Source organism: Lupinus angustifolius, chromosome LG07, assembly GCF_001865875.1.
Source record: "Lupinus angustifolius cultivar Tanjil chromosome LG07, LupAngTanjil_v1.0, whole genome shotgun sequence".
In the NCBI taxonomy this organism is placed as follows: domain Eukaryota; kingdom Viridiplantae; phylum Streptophyta; class Magnoliopsida; order Fabales; family Fabaceae; genus Lupinus; species Lupinus angustifolius.
The window spans coordinates 7301584-7318498 of record NC_032015.1 but is presented as its reverse complement, the minus strand read 5'-3'; the positions used below and the strand labels follow the sequence as shown (position 1 = coordinate 7318498).

General features: G+C 33.3%; 2 protein-coding genes across 3 annotated transcripts; both read right to left on the bottom strand.

Annotated features, from left to right (window-relative positions):
• On the bottom strand, positions 1156-5168 carry LOC109352110 (GDSL esterase/lipase EXL1-like). The gene is made up of 5 exons (XM_019593926.1): positions 4856-5168; positions 2606-2736; positions 2133-2366; positions 1689-1944; positions 1156-1548 (listed from the first exon to the last, which is right to left on the bottom strand). Exons 1-5 carry the CDS (start codon positions 5118-5120, stop codon positions 1358-1360), a joined length of 1077 nt encoding a protein of 358 aa, XP_019449471.1. The 5' UTR covers positions 5121-5168; the 3' UTR covers positions 1156-1357.
• Positions 7877-15228, bottom strand: LOC109352109 (protein FREE1-like). 2 transcript variants are annotated; one of them, XM_019593924.1, is made up of 11 exons: positions 14739-15227; positions 12243-12842; positions 12038-12124; positions 11822-11953; positions 10033-10164; positions 9598-9663; positions 9403-9513; positions 8620-8709; positions 8491-8521; positions 8230-8300; positions 7877-8131 (listed from the first exon to the last, which is right to left on the bottom strand). In XM_019593924.1, the coding sequence occupies exons 1-11, from the start codon at positions 15066-15068 to the stop codon at positions 8054-8056; spliced, it is 1728 nt and encodes a 575-aa protein (XP_019449469.1). In that variant the 5' UTR covers positions 15069-15227; the 3' UTR covers positions 7877-8053. The 2 variants fall into 2 exon arrangements, with proteins under 2 accessions (XP_019449469.1, XP_019449470.1); XM_019593925.1 differs by lacking the exons at positions 11822-11953; positions 12038-12124; positions 12243-12842 and adding exons at positions 13733-13864; positions 13964-14050 and having other exon boundaries at positions 14169-15228.

Genomic DNA, 16915 nt, shown 5'->3' with positions numbered 1-16915 from the left:
ACTGCAGTTAGAGCATATTGAAATTCAGCAAAAATAGCATGCTGAATTCCCATGTAAGTAGTGAAACCATCTAAGAAATTATCATTGTGATCCCTGAATATTTCACCACCACCTGCCAGGCCAGAGTGCCATGTGTCGCACTATCATGTTCACTTTGATCCAACCATAGATAGGAGGCTGGCCAAATGATTTCAGAAATTTTAGGATTTCAATAACTTAATTTTTAACGATGTTTCTTACAACAATTTATTATTTAAATATCTCTTATTTTTCATATTTTTTCTCTACTTATATCTTCAACACATCTATAAAAATCAAGTAACAACTTTTACTTGTCACAATTTGTGTAGCAAACTCTAAAATTTGTCCATTGAAGGAGTTTTTTTATATCAACACAAGTACATCAATGAAAATTGTGTAACAAACCCTTTTCCCGAACATCATGTGTTTTTAATATCAATAACTCTATCCAACCACAAATTAAGGATACTTTTGTACACTGACTTCTTTTTATCGTACTCTTACCTAATATTTTAATAAGGTGTAGTGGATAATGTTAAGGTTTTATCTCAAAATAAATTGGGAATGAGAGAATTAAATCAATATGTATCTAAATCATTTCCAATATAATAAGATAAACAATGTGAAACTTACTTTCCAACGTGACCCATCCATATAAGTCTATAGGATCAGGTAAATGATTACCTAACATAAGAGCGTCTTTTGGTCCATGATAACTAGAAAAAAGTTGGGTTTTGGTTTTGATAATATGGTTCTATCTCAAAACTAAATGATTATGAGAGAAATAATTTAACAAATATTTAAATTATTCTCAAGAAAATAAGATATACATGAAACAACTTACTTACCAACATATAACTACACGCTAGTTCCTTTCAGAATATAGTGATAATTAAGGTGAGTTTTCTTTCAATCAACAAAATTTTTCTGTACCCATCATATATAGGAATCAGACCTCCCATATTATGCTTGATGTTGTCTTAGTATACTCTTACATTTAATGTCATTAGAATTTTAAACCTTTTTAAAAGGCTATAATTCATTAAAACATTTTTCATATACTATTTAAAAAATATAAATCATTCAACTATTTTTTAAGATTACAAATACTTTATGTAAATAACATTGTTACGGTGAATATTTATAAATTACTCCGAGAGATAATGGTTTACTCGGGTAGAATGACCTGTAGTAAATATTTTTGGATTACAATTATTCAAATCATATAAAAACTTATATTTGCGAGTTAAGTTTTGGAAAGAAATAAAATAAAATGAAAAGCTTTAGAATCATGTTATTGGTATATAACAAAACCGGAAAGTTGCCTCACGTTTCCTCACAGTAGCTGATATAAATATTTGTTTAGAACAGAGACCACAATTTTTCTGTAAACGCTTTCAGTTGGGTGGAAACCGTCCCAAAACACATAATCCAATACGTTGGGACACGTAGGATTCAAATAGTTGCATGAAAATGTAACCTCTATTGTGCCTGTGCCACAGCACCCTCTATCTCCGACTTTATGGCCTGCAATTAGACAGTGAAATTTTTCTAATGTTCAATTCGTGAATTTTTCAAAATTGATACGGTTAAAGTGATAAATAAGTTTCCACACCTTTTTTCCTAAAGTTTTAAAAATTGTGTTAAATAAACATAACCATAATTACCGTATTTTTGGGGGTTTAGAATGATATCAAGCAGAGGGGTGTAAACATCCATGTATGTAATCCTGGTATTTGGAAAGTTGTGACTTAGGGAATCTATTTGCTTTGACAGTTTACTGTTAAATAACTGTATTGCATTGTTGTAATTCTCTACACATTTTCTTTCCAATCCTCCTGCCATTGTTCTCTGAAATGGAACACACCCAACCGGGGGTGCACTGAATACTCCAATTCTACGTGCACCTAGTTCATATATTTCCTGTATGGTATTGAGATTTTCGAGTTAGAAAAATCTGAAGATAATTAATAATTATAGAGCTTAATATTTATATATTGTTTGTTATTAAGATTTGCCAACAGTGCATAAAAAAATATTACATCTCTTAATAAGAGTGTATGTTATTGAGATCTATTTGTTGAGGTGAATAGAATCATGATAATGCTTACCTCTAAAAAATTAGAAGCTGAGTTGACCATAATGTCAGTGTAAGAAGGAATATCATATTGTAGTTGTCTAATACGAGATAAAAAGTATGTGTTGGAAATGTCATTGGATCCTAATACCACAAAAAAAAGACTGTTGGCTAAGATGAAGGTTGTTCTGTCCTCCCCTATGAGTCCTTGTAGCTTCACTATGTATTCTTTGAACATGTCTACTTGACCAGATAATGGTATAGCACCCTGGTTTTAATCAATTAAGTAACAAAAGTTAGAAAGGATCATAGAATACATGAAGGAACCCTTCTCTTAATGCTATTAAATAAAAAAAGGGAAAATAAAAATTATTAAAGTATAAATGACTTATCATTATTTCAGTAGGGTCCATTAATTTGATTTTATATCTTTCTCCTTCATAATGAATACAATGTTTTATTTTCTCAAACTTTGGTAGAGAAAATTGGAACTGAAAATAAGCGTACCGCCAATTGGGATGTTAAAGGATCATAACCTGAACCACCTGATGCAAAGCACACACCGGTGGCCAACTCACTAGATTGGAGATTAGGATCCAAGTATGCCGGTAGGAACTCTTTAATGCCAAATTCTTCAGCTGAAAATATATTGGAAACAAATAAATTCAGGAAATTTTGCCTAAATTATATGATTGGCACTTTATACATGTATATCAAAACACACAAGTAATATATATATATATATATAATATATATAGATTTTAAGTTTTTCAAATTTTCAAAGAAGCATCATAATATATCAAGATAAATATATATATATATATATATATATATATATATATATTCACTTTTCATGAGTTTGTAGGAGATAGTATTTTAAAGATAGAACAATTTTATAAATTAAAATATGTCATATTCGTTTATTTATTTTATTTTTGTCTTTGCTTTATTTTTATTTTGGAGAACCTTTTTTATCCTTGAAGAAACTAATCTCAGTAAGTGTTTACATGGATTACGTGTTCGAAAAACTTAAAATGAGAGATTTTTTTAAATATGAAAACTAAATATGACGAACAGTATTATTATATAGTTAAGATCTTTCATATTAAATTATGAAGATTATATATATGGTAGAAGTGTACCTTAATATACTTAAGGGAATATGATGAATAAATTTGGTTGTCCATAGTCTTGCTCTTATATCCAAATACATGTCCATATATGTGAGTTATATGGTCTTCCAATTATAGTTTACCATTAGTATTAGTTCATCTTCTAATGGAATGAAAATAATTGATTTATTAGTATTGTCTTATGTATCTACAATTCAGGGAGTATAACCTTTATTTATAAGAATCACATATTCTTCCAAAAAGTGATGTCCATTTGAATTCACATTCATTCATGAAGAGAAGCTTGTAATTTCTTATTTCTAATGTTACCCATCATAAGAATATAAATATGGTTGTTGGTATATATACAATAATTTTCATAACAATTATGCCTATAGACATAAATCTTACTTGAAATAGATTACTTTAATTTTACTAATAAAAATAAAGGTCCTAACATATTTAAAAATTGCATATGTATTCAAAGTTTATAACAATCTCTCACTAGTTACATATGTAATTTTACAAATATATTGGACTTTATCAACTCAAAAATATGTCATTATAAACCTTAGACATATTTTTATCTCTTCCATTAGTTATATTAATATATAAAGTGACTTTCTTATAAATAATCACTAATATTAACACAACTAAACGACATAGATCAACCATAAAATGTGTGACATAAAAATCATATGAAGGTGACTATACATGTCATTTTTCAAATGGTCATATTTTACTATGTAGAGATCCTGGTAAATAGATTTCAAAATAATACTAAAACATAAACTTTGTTCTACCGAAAAATATATTTGTATATATATTTATACCAAAGTAGCACCCAAATATAAACTTTGATTGAAGTAACATATCATCAAATGATATAATATTCACGTGAGCAATATGATGGCGAAAGACCTTAGATAACAAACATTTAATGAGGAGATATGTAACAATGAAGTTGTTGTGGGCTTGTTACTTTATAAAATAGCTCATCGTAGATAAGGTTAATATGAATTTTCAAGTGTATTGTTATTTAGCAACACTAAATAACAATACGTCATAATCCCTAATTAAATCACTTTTAAATATAGGAGAATACAATTTCTTTATTCTTTGTAAATATCCCATAATCTATTTGAGTATTTCCAATTATTTATTATTGAATTACTTAAATATATGAATTATAATCAATTATATGATATACAGACATTTACAACTTATGCTTAAAATATTATATTCACATTCCTTACATAATAATCAATGCAATTTTGTTCACTTTCTCCTCTACCTCTACAATACGGAATACCAGCATATTATAATGGACAAGGATTCTGTACCAAAAATATTATGTTCTCACATCCCTAATTAATAATATTTCTCAAAATAATATAAAATATTAATTTATATATTTTATAATTTTTTTTGCAATTAATTAATATATTTTGATTGGCTTGATACACTAAATATGATTTAAAAAGTTTTCACTAAATTTCTCTATAGAGAATATGATGTGTATGATTACTACTGAGACCAACAGGAATCACATATTGTATAATGTACTCACCAACGAGGAGGAGTTTAGCTAGTTCCCACATGTACAACACAAACAAAACAAGGAACAAAAAGAGCAATGGCGTACCTATAAGGTCAGATGGAACTTTTCCGTTACTAAATCTCCCAGTTGGAATCCCTCCTCTTAAATCTTTCCCATATGGTGGAAAATTACATCGTGCTGATGTTTCCATGTTGTTGTTGTTATTGCCAGTATCCACGATTGAATCTCCAAACACAAACACTGCTGGAACTGAAACATTTTGTGGCAGTTTCAATAGGGCCATTATTTTACATGAAACAAGTACTAATAATATAAAACGAAGGATAAGTGGGGCACATATTGAAGCCATAAGAGTTAAGTTTAGCTATTGGTCTCTTCCTCTTCTATATATTTAAGAAAAACAATAAAGAGTGATAGACCAAAGAGTTAGGTTACAATCTTTATTTATACTTAAGATCATCGATCCAGCTATACCAAACAACGATAACTCATTAATTGCTATTTAGAGCAACACTTGAATGCATATACGGGTAATTGGAACACAAGCACATGCATACAACATGAGTTGCACAGGCAGCACAGTAGTTCAACCAACTCATTAAGCACTTATTGATTCGTATTTCTTTGAACCATACACTTATCAAGAACTGTTTCACTTACCCTTTTAGTTCAGTTTTATTCAACTTGCTTTCTTAAATCTGTTTGTTGTGATGACTGGTAAACATCTTCTGGCCATTAGGAAATAGGCCTACAACCGAGCAAATAAGACTTGGTTTACACGGTTGTACATGTCGATCATGTTTGGAAGGTCAACCTAATTAAAAAAAATGACGAAAGCGACAAGACATGGACTAGGCAATACCAGCAAAGCATAAAAACCCTTCTAAGTAAAGAAGGAGGTCGGTTAAAGAGTATTAATAGTTTGTTTCTAAGTTGAGTTATGAATATGATCTCCCTTCCATGGTCTCATAATCTTATGGGCCACCAGTGGAGTTTATAATTGGTGGGATGGACTATAGCCTATAGGTAATTATACAATTATCCATGCAATTTATCATATAGACAATAACATTACAAAGAAGAAGGATAACAATAAAATAAAATATAATGAACTTAAAATGATAAAAATAGACATAATTAAAGTTAATTCAAATTAACTTAAACTAACTGAGTTTTACTCCATCAACTCAGCAACTGTTTCATATTAACAGTTTGTTTCTAAGTTTAAAGTTATGAATGTCACATCCTTTCCATGGTCCCTAGTAGCCATACCCTCATCGGCAAATAGTTAAAAAGGATAAGTGATCGAAGACATCTTCATCTATCCTTTGGGCAACAGCTGGAGTTTATAACTTGTGGGATGGACCATAGGTGATCATACAACAACCATCCACTTTGTCATGACTAGTTAATGTACTTTATTATATAGGTAAAATCCTAATAAAATAAAATATAACTAAATGATAAAGATAAGTACAGCTGAAGCTAAATTCATCTGTCAATTGGTACCGCCACAATTTTCATTTATTAAGGGTAATGGTCTGCCCAGATAAGTGTGGACTGTTTTATCTGTGTAAGACGGTTCTGGCACATCCGTACCTAAGTTGATACAGTGCTTTATCTAGAAAGGTTGACTTGTAGTTTATCCATGTTATTGTAACCATATTATTGGCCTATTCTCATTGTATGGTAGCGGGCAGTATGGATGGCGAGGTCAGCATTGTAGGAGAAATATGTGTTGTGAAGGCGGAATGATAATTATGTTCAGCAGCGCGACAGACTGTGGTCTTGTGTATTGTTAACAAGACCATGTCTGATCAATGCCATCCTTTATCTAGTTAGTCTAGCTATCCGAGTGTGATCAACAACTATATGAGTTGAACCTTTCTTGTTCAACGTTTGACCTGGACTTATGGGATGTGGACAGAGATGCCATGTCTTGGAACCATGAAGGAACTTAGAGTGAAAAATTGTCTACCACATAGCTAGTTCAAATGGTAACCGCAAGCATGAGGATTAGTCTAGTTTTACCTGGGATACCTCCTTATGCAAAAAACTAAAGTCATTTGGTCATGATGGTTAATGCGTAATGATAATATTTTCATGAATGGTCTTAGGATTATTTTTTAAACAAAAAACAAGATTATTAATTAAAAGTTATCTAAGAACAACAACTCCCTCTCAAGTGATTATAGAGACGCCAACACCATAATTGAAGCCTTTCAGTAATAAAAAGGAATATATAATTTGGTTGAATTGATTGACATTGTTAACAGGTTCTACGTCCCCAGAGAGTTTTGAGACTAATGTATTAAAGAATAAGTATGTGCTTTTGGTTATTATAGTTTTTCAATTAAGTTTCCATGACACAAATATAGAATCCTCAACCTTAACCTTTCACAGCCCCTAACTTATTGCTGTTTTTGGAGAAAATATCTGGCACAGTAGAATATGAGTAGTTTGCACAATAGAGACCTCTACTATTATTCTCAATTGATGTATTAATATGTATTCAGCAGAATTATTAGGTGTTGTTTTTGTAGTAGATAATTATTTGATGTGTAAATAGATACATGTAAGGCTATATCTTAGAATCTCAGGACTATTAGTTTTTTTGGGAGCAGACCCCAAAAATATCCTCTCAGTCAGTCTATAAGGCAGTGGTATTTATAAATTGGCCATATCCTGCGAATGATACAGATATTATAATTCCAACAATTATGTAATCCTTACGTAAATTAATTTTATAGAAATTAAGAATAATTATAATTATATAGAAAAATGCTCCTTTCTCAATTCCACTTCACATCATACTCCATGGCAGCTTCGACGGTGAGACAATGGTTGTGAAATTGACAATATTAGATCTGTGCATATGGTCTGCCCATGGTGGATCTTCAATCAAAACGTGCAAATATAACTACTTAAATTCAGCTAATCAGTCACACAAAGCAAAGAAGTTTAAACTTGAAACCACCCAGGTTAAAGATTCGTTGACCAATCGGTAAATATTACTGAACCTCAATGTTAACAGAGCTACCATTTAGTCTCAAATCAGTGAATTTCATCGAAATTGTCACAAGTCACAGCTATGCATGTATCAGGTATGTTCAGCAACTATTTTATACAAAAAAGACAATCGAATTGGAGCATCATTTCAGTAGGATAAAAAAACACTTCAAACGTATACAGGCCAAGCCAAAAGTACCCCAAAAAATCTCAGGACAAAGGATTGAACAGTAAAATAATTGAATTTACGTCACTTTGAAATAGACTCTGAACTCAATGAGAGCTCACAAGAAATGGGTGCTGGCAAACTCCACACTCTATGGTCTCAGAACCTGAGCTAGGTACCTGGACCTGCAATAATCCCACAATGAAGCCACTTGTCATGTTGATCTAAATGTGGGAGAGGAGTGAGAAGTGATTAATAACAAATTAAGCTATAGAATTCCAACCTGTAGATGGACAGTGCAAATAGGACATGCAACTTCCTTCATTCGTCTTCCAGATCCATCCGATTTGGAGCCTGTGAACCAAATTTCAATTAAATGAGCCAGAAATTGATTTCCATATCTTAATTCAAAAAATTCAGCTATTCCAACTAAACTGCCCTCATAACAGATTCTCATTGAAACCTGCTACCTTGTTTGACAATTTATGAATCAAACTATACAACAACTTTACAAACCAGCCTCCCATAGTTGAAATTACAATACCTGATGCCTTTCGATTCCTCTCCAGCTCCTCCTACAAAAAATTCACCAACAAAAACAAATTGCTATCATCTAATGTGTGCTTAGCAATAGAAACAAGACACAAACACATTATTGTGTGCCCCTTCTAACCTGAAGCTTCCTCGCAAGATCCTCATGACTCTGCACCACAGGTTTACTTGATGACTCCTTAGCATTACTCAACCTCTGAGTCACTTCAGCCTAAATTGTAAAAGAACAATAAGATCACGGCCCTTCCAATGCACATATAACAACAGTACTTAAAAATGTAAGGTCAAATTGCATACCACCCGCTTCAACATTTAGCCTTTAGCAAAATACCCAATGAAGTTTTAATGACACCAAATTATCCACCTGAACTTAAAGCATTTACGGATAAACTATTTTGTGAATACTCCTTTTCAACTTTAACACCATGTATTGACATTTTTTTCTCCCAATCCAAATACTACACTATTGAGAAGTAAGGTTGTATAAAGATCGCGCAGATAAATTGATCTGTAAAAATTTTACTCAAAATTTCAGGAAAATGTGATTTGCTAAGTGTTAGTCTTTAATGATCAAGCAGATAAAATGCCCAAATTAACATTCAAGGAATAAATTACTAGAACTGGAAGGTTTTTTTTACTAAGAGCTAGAAGTCTAAAGTTGAAGCAGATAACTCACAATTAACCAAAAATATATTGCATAACATGTAGTCCAGTTTCAAGAAATGATTCCAAATAAATTGACAAATGAAAAGAGGAACAATGGGGAAAAGAAGGCCACTGGCAGACCAAAAAACCCTAGTATTGGAATTCCATTTAGTAGCACAAAGCAATTACGAAAGCAAAAACATCATGCATTGGTTGATGGAAAAGGAATAAACAGAAAATCAACAAACATTACACATACCAAACATCGGTCACAAACTCGCACTGGCTGAGCATTCTCCTCTGCAGTTAGAGCAATTCTACCATGTGTACATTTGTCGCAGAAAATATCACCACAGTTCCTACAGTGATGCTGTCAAAAGCATAGATGATCAAACATTAGCATCCAAGAACAAGAAACAAAAACGTAACTTGAGTAAAGAAACATGAGATCAACCCTGCGATTAAATGCCCCAAAATCACTGCCACATCCTGTACATTTTGAGACTGCTTCATCTGGAACCTATACATAAATAAGAACTAGAATTGAGTACAAGAATACATGGGGAAAATGGACCAAGTTAAAGTTGATGTAGATAAATACAGTTGATAATTCATTTTCTTGGAGATCAGACGACATTTGGCACTTTCCAAGAGTGAAAGGACCAGACACGGTAGCTTTATCAAAATAATAAATTGACAAAATTAATTGCAACAAAAAATCAAAGTCGTCCCAACAATCACAACCAACCATCAATATATTGGAACATTGAAGTAATAAAAAAAATAGTTCAAAGGAAAATTTTCTGCTGAAACATTAGAAGCATATTTTCAGGGATTGTGTAACGGTATGAGAAATAGAACATGAAAACTCATTTGCATCTAATGTTACCCAATGGTCCTTCTCTTCATTAGCAGGTTTAATCAAGTTCATCCAATCACCAAGTCCTTTCTTTTTTTCTGTAGGCTGTTCATTTGTTCTCAAAGGTTCAGCAGGTCTCCTACTGCCACCCATTTCTTTGAACTGCATTTTGAAAACAACAAGGGGAGATTATGTCAGAATAAATAATTCACACTAATGAAAAACAATTTCACATAACTTGACAGGCAACAAGGACCAGGGCGAAATGAAGACTATAAGCTATATGAGTAGAAAACAGAAAACCTTTACAGAGTGAGTTAAAATATATTAGGAACAGGCCTGCATTCATGTAATAATGATTTTTTTAGTTATTGCATGAGACATACAACAACAACCAAGTCTTAGTCCTACTTTAGGAGAAACTAAAACTTTCAACCTAATACTTTCATTCCTAATCCTATCCTTACTAGTGTATCCACTCATTCAACACAAAATTCTTATCTCAGCTACACTGAGTTTATTCTCTTGTTGACCTTTTACTACCTAACACTCAATCTCATAACATTACAGGTCTTATAATTGTGCGGCAAGATTTCACCTTAAGCTTGACTGACACATTTCTATCACATATGATCCCTAATGCACTATTCCATTTCATCCACCTTGCTTGAATTGTATGGTTTAAATCTCGCTCAATTTACTCATCATGTTGTATAATTGACCCAAAATACTTAAATTTAGTTATTTGTTGTAAGATATGATCTCCAATCTTTATCTCTACAGTATGTTTTGTCCACCTCTTGCTAAACTTACATTCCATATATTTTGTCTTCCTAAAATGGCAAAGAGAACAAATAAAAAATATAACGAGAAAATACACTCAGATCTAGGGCTGACAATGAACCGAACCAACTCGGTATTCGTTCGAAACTCGATTCGTTATTTAACTCGATAAATTTGGTTCATGAACCAAATGAGCTGAACTTGAGCAAGAAATTAAGCTCGTTAAATAAATGAGCCGAACTTGAGTTGGATATAGTTCGACTCGTTAGATTCATAAGCTAGCTCGATATATATATATATATATATAATTATTTATTTATTTATATAAACTAATTTTTATGTTTATTATGACTCATACATTATTTTTTATATTTATTGTTATTATATATATAAAAAAGATTATATTTATATATATAACCTTTTGAAGTATTTTTCAAATTTTAATTAATTATTTGAGTTGTCAAAATGAACCATTCGAACTGAACCGAACCGTTCGCGAACTTTAACCGAGTCGAATTCGAGCTAAAAAAATAACTCGTATCGAACTCGAGTCAAGTTTCGAGCTGAGCCAATCCTTATCGAGCTGAACTCTGGTTCGACTCGTTTCCAGCCCTACTCAGATCCACAAAATGTTTGGGTATTTATCTAACTGGTGCCTTTTTATAATTCCTAGGAAGAAGCATAGACTATGGTTCAGTTCAAAGGACATGGTCAAATGTAGATGTTAAACAACAACAATCGGCAATGTACATGAGTATTAGGGTAGTCAAAATAACCAACACTATTTCCGACAAACACATGTAAAAGTAAAAAACAAATGGCACACAAACAATCATCATGTCAGAATCTTCAAATAATAAAAAACAAGTCATGTCATGAGTAAAAACATGGCCTTGAACGTACACTATACATTGCAACTCATACAAGGCAAGCAACTAAAACTAGATCATGTCATCAAGTAAAATTTCCATTCTTATAAATCTAATTCATCAGCTAAAAACTCTGATCACAACAGAAGTACAAAATTCTTTAATACCTGTATAGTAGCAGCAGTCACTGTATCCAAAAGTGTATTGGTAGTGTAACTATTGGATTGCAATCTGATTCGTCTTGGCTCCATGTCCACCGAGCTCTTTGACCAGAATGCCAAGGTAGATGAATCAAATTTCTGTATAAATTCAATAAGAGACATGTTCCAATGAGATTGATCACAAATTAACTGTGAAGATATAGTCAAATTCAACAAGCTTACTTCACATCTTGTTATGTTCTCAATAGGATAAATTCTCAACATCCGATTCGTATGTGGATCCAGCATACGAATTCCATCTAAACCAATCTGAAAGAATAAGCGTTGACAGAATCACTGATTCAGAATCCACATGTCATATTTATCATTCAGTAAGCATGTGGAAACAAATTCAACACTAGCAACATAAAGTTATCTTAATTCAAACCTGACAGAGGACATCCATATTGCTCTGATCAAAATTCTCGGCCAAAACCCTCACTCGAAACTTCTGCACACCAGATTTCACATCTTCAGCTGCATCAGCCTTCGGCACCGCTTTCACAATCTTACTCATTGCAGATGGCTCTTTAGCAGCTGAAGGAGAACTAATAGACCTTCCATAATCATCAAAAGCAGCCCAAGTCGACGATTTCGGAGCAGTACCACGTGCTCCATAAGGCTCCACTTTCCCACCTTCGTAAGGAAACACTCCATCACCATAGCCCTCGTCCTGAGGCTGCTTACCATAGAAATCGGACCGGCTCCGGTTAAAGTTCCCGTAACCATCGTCCAAATAGCCGCCACCTTGGTCAAATTTCACCGGATTCTCGAACTGGGTTTCCAAGGAACCAGAGTGGGTGTAGGGTGCAGAGTATGAGGACGAGTACAGTGGATTATTGGGGTTAGGGTTTGGAGGAAGATGGGGCTGTAGTGAAGCGTTGTAATTTGGAGCCGTCTGATGCTGCTGATCGTAGGGTGGATAATAAGATTGTGGTTGCAGGTGCTGATGTGGCACTGGATTGGGTTGTTGGTGCTGATGTGGCAGTTGTTGTGGTTGTGGTGGTTGGTATGGGAGATGAGATTCAAAGGGAGGGAATGAGGTAGGTTGGGATGAAGAATTGAAGGGTGTGAAATTACTATTAGGGTGGTGAGATTGCGGTGGAGCGGTGGGAGAAGGTGGGGTGGGGATAGGGGCATAATCGGGATTATGAGGGTAAGGGGCGTTATCGGAGGCGAAAGGGGGTGCGGATGCGTAAGGGTTTGTGATAGGATCAGAAGGGTAATTAGGGTTTTGGAGATGAGGGAATTGATAATATGGAGCGGAAGTGTAATCTCCTTGATGCATCGCTTATTTCAGTTATGTCAATTTTGATGATGGACGCAGTTTTGGGAGGAGAAGAAGAAGGTGAAGACTATCCAATACACTGAGTTGGGAATTGGTTGGGGTGAATTGTTGAAGAAAGGAAATAAGGAATATTGAGATAATCACGCACACGCAAGTTTCCTGTTTGGTTATAAATTATATTTTTACAATTTATTATCAATTATTCAATTCAATCATAAGAAGTTAAGAACATATCATTACGAGGAAATAGGAATGGCAACCGGGTGGCTTGGGTTTGCAAATACCCAAACTCAAATCTGAAATTCAAAATCCGAACATGAACTCAATGGGTTGAAAATAAAAATATCATCCCGAACCTGGAAAAAACCCGAAAATGATAAAGTATTAAGGAAAGTATGATATTATTTTCGTGTAATTTTTCTCTAACATTTATATTTTCTCTCGTATTATTTCATTTCTTTCATATTTGAATTCATACAAGGCAAGCAACTAAAACTAGATCATGTCATCAAGTAAAATTTCCATTCTTATAAATCTAATTCATCAGCTAAAAACTCTGATCACAACAGAAGTACAAAATTCTTTAATACCTGTATAGTAGCAGCAGTCACTGTATCCAAAAGTGAGTTGGTAGTGTAACTATTGGATTGCAATCTGATTCGTCTTGGCTCCATGTCCACCGAGCTCTTTGACCAGAGCGCCAAGGTAGATGAATCAAATTTCTGTATAAATTCAATTTGAGACATGTCCCAATGAGATTGACACAAAAATTAATTGTGAAGATATAGTCAAAATGTAACTGAGCAATTCAACAAGCTTACTTCACATCTTGTTATGTTCTCAATAGGATAAATTCTCAACATCCGATTCGTATGTGGATCCAGCATACGAATTCCATCTAAACCAATCTGAAAGAATAAGCGTTGACAGAATCACTGATTCAGAATCCACATGTCATATTTATCATTCAGTAAGCATGTGGAAACAAATTCAACACTAGCAACATAAAGTTATCTTAATTCAAACCTGACAGAGGACATCCATATTGCTCTGATCAAAATTCTCGGCCAAAACCCTCACTCGAAACTTCTGCACACCAGATTTCACATCTTCAGCTGCATCGACCTTCGGCACCGCTTTCACAATCTTACTCATTGTAGATGGCTTTTTATCAGCTGAAGGAGAACTAATAGACCTTCCATAATCATCAAAAGCAGCCCAAGTCGACGATTTCGGAGCAGTACCACGTGCTCCATAAGGCTCCACTTTCCCACCTTCGTAAGGAAACACTCCATCACCATAGCCCTCGTCCTGAGGCTGCTTACCATAGAAATCGGACCGGCTCCGGTTAAAGTTCCCGTAACCATCGTCCAAATAGCCGCCACCTTGGTCAAATTTCACCGGATTCTCGAACTGGGTTTCCAAGGAACCAGAGTGGGTGTAGGGTGCAGAGTATGAGGACGAGTACAGTGGATTATTGGGGTTAGGGTTTGGAGGAAGATGGGGCTGTAGTGAAGCGTTGTAATTTGGAGCCGTCTGATGCTGCTGATCGTAGGGTGGATAATAAGATTGTGGTTGCAGGTGCTGATGTGGCACTGGATTGGGTTGTTGGTGCTGATGTGGCAGTTGTTGTGGTTGTGGTGGTTGGTATGGGAGATGAGATTCAAAGGGAGGGAATGAGGTAGGTTGGGATGAAGAATTGAAGGGTGTGAAATTACTATTAGGGTGGTGAGATTGCGGTGGAGCGGTGGGAGAAGGTGGGGTGGGGATAGGGGCATAATCGGGATTATGAGGGTAAGGGGCGTTATCGGAGGCGAAAGGGGGTGCGGATGCGTAAGGGTTTGTGATAGGATCAGAAGGGTAATTAGGGTTTTGGAGATGAGGGAATTGATAATATGGAGCGGAAGTGTAATCTCCTTGATGCATCGCTTATTTCAGTTATGTCAATTTTGATGATGGACGCAGTTTTGGGAGGAGAAGAAGAAGGTGAAGACTATCCAATACACTGAGTTGGGAATTGGTTGGGGTGAACTGTTGAAGAAAGGAAATAAGGAATATTGAGATAATCACGCACACGCAAGTTTCCTGTTTGGTTATAAATTATATTTTTACAATTTATTATCAATTATTCAATTCAATCATAAGAAGTTAAGAACATATCATTACGAGGAAATAGGAATGGCAACCGGGTGGCTTGGGTTTGCAAATACCCAAACTCAAATCTGAAATTCAAAATCCGAACATGAACTCAATGGGTTGAAAATAAAAATATCATCCCGAACCTGGAAAAAACCCGAAAATGATAAAGTATTAAGGAAAGTATGATATTATTTTCGTGTAATTTTTCTCTAACATTTATATTTTCTCTCGTATTATTTCATTTCTTTCATATTTGAATATCCAATAGTATGTAAAGTAAAATTAGAAATTAAAAACAATTGGCAAATGATAGAAATTTCAATTTTAAATTGAATTACCTTACTTCGGGCGGGTTAGGGTTAGGGTCTTTGCTATACTAAACCCGAACACGAACCCGGAATTTAAACTCAGATTTTCCCTATTAAATTTGAATTCGGGTCGGATGGGTACCCACCAGTTCGATTTTTGTTGCCATCTTTATGCGGAATGGTAAATTAATTACGTTTACATATAATTCCTAGAAACATTAAATTAGCCATTTACACCTTTAAAATAATATGTCTGAGACACTTTTTTCTTCTATCATTTTCTTTTGCCAAGTATAGAATAAAGCTCATATTACTCTAAAAAATGATGAATCGAATACTGGTTTAGACCTTGAAAAAGTCATCAATGATCCAAAAATGAAAATGGGAGAAGGAATACTGTAGCTCTGTTTATAATTTAGAGAGACTTTTTCAGTTTTTTTGTTATAGTTTTTTCAAGCTAACAACATTCATAATACTTGGATTAATTTTATTATTTAAGATTATATATATAGGGAGCTACTCAAAAAATAATTTTCATATTAAAATTGTGATAATAGTAAATATGGCTTTATAACCAATCATGTATGGTTTGTAGCTTCATATATATATATATTAAATCTTATGTTTAAGAAAAATGAATGAGATGAGAACTTTCGATAATTTGAGATGCAACGGATAAGAATGGGTATAGAGGAGTTAAGAAGAATCAATGAAATCAGATTATGCTCATAAATATGACATTAATATTGACCTATTATTATACAATTATTATCAAAATTATTTTAAGTTTTAACTGAAATATAATCCTAACATTTAAGTCTTTAATCAATTAAAATTATTATCAATTATAAGACAACAAATGACAAACGTAGATTAAATTATAGAATAAAAGAGTGCACATGTTACCAGTGCATTTACATAGTTAAAAATATAGGTGAACATATTTACAGAGTTAAATGAGAAAAATAAACAAAACGATTTCAATTATTTTTTTCTTTGTTCCAAATCTTAACTCATATATTAATCATCATTTGCAACTTTCTTAGAATCAAATTGAGTTATTGTGCATATATTCACATTTAAATTGCAATGAATGAAATCGAATTTTGCTAATAAAATTACCTTAATAATCATGTATTATTTACACAATTATTAACAAAATTTTAACCGAAATATAATCATATCAAATTATTATTATTATTACAATAAGAAGACAAATGGAAAGCATAAGATTAAATTATGGGATAAAACACAGTAAATGAATAAGGAAGGGAATGAACAAATGTAAAGTCACATTCCTATTGTTGAATACAAAATGATCATAAT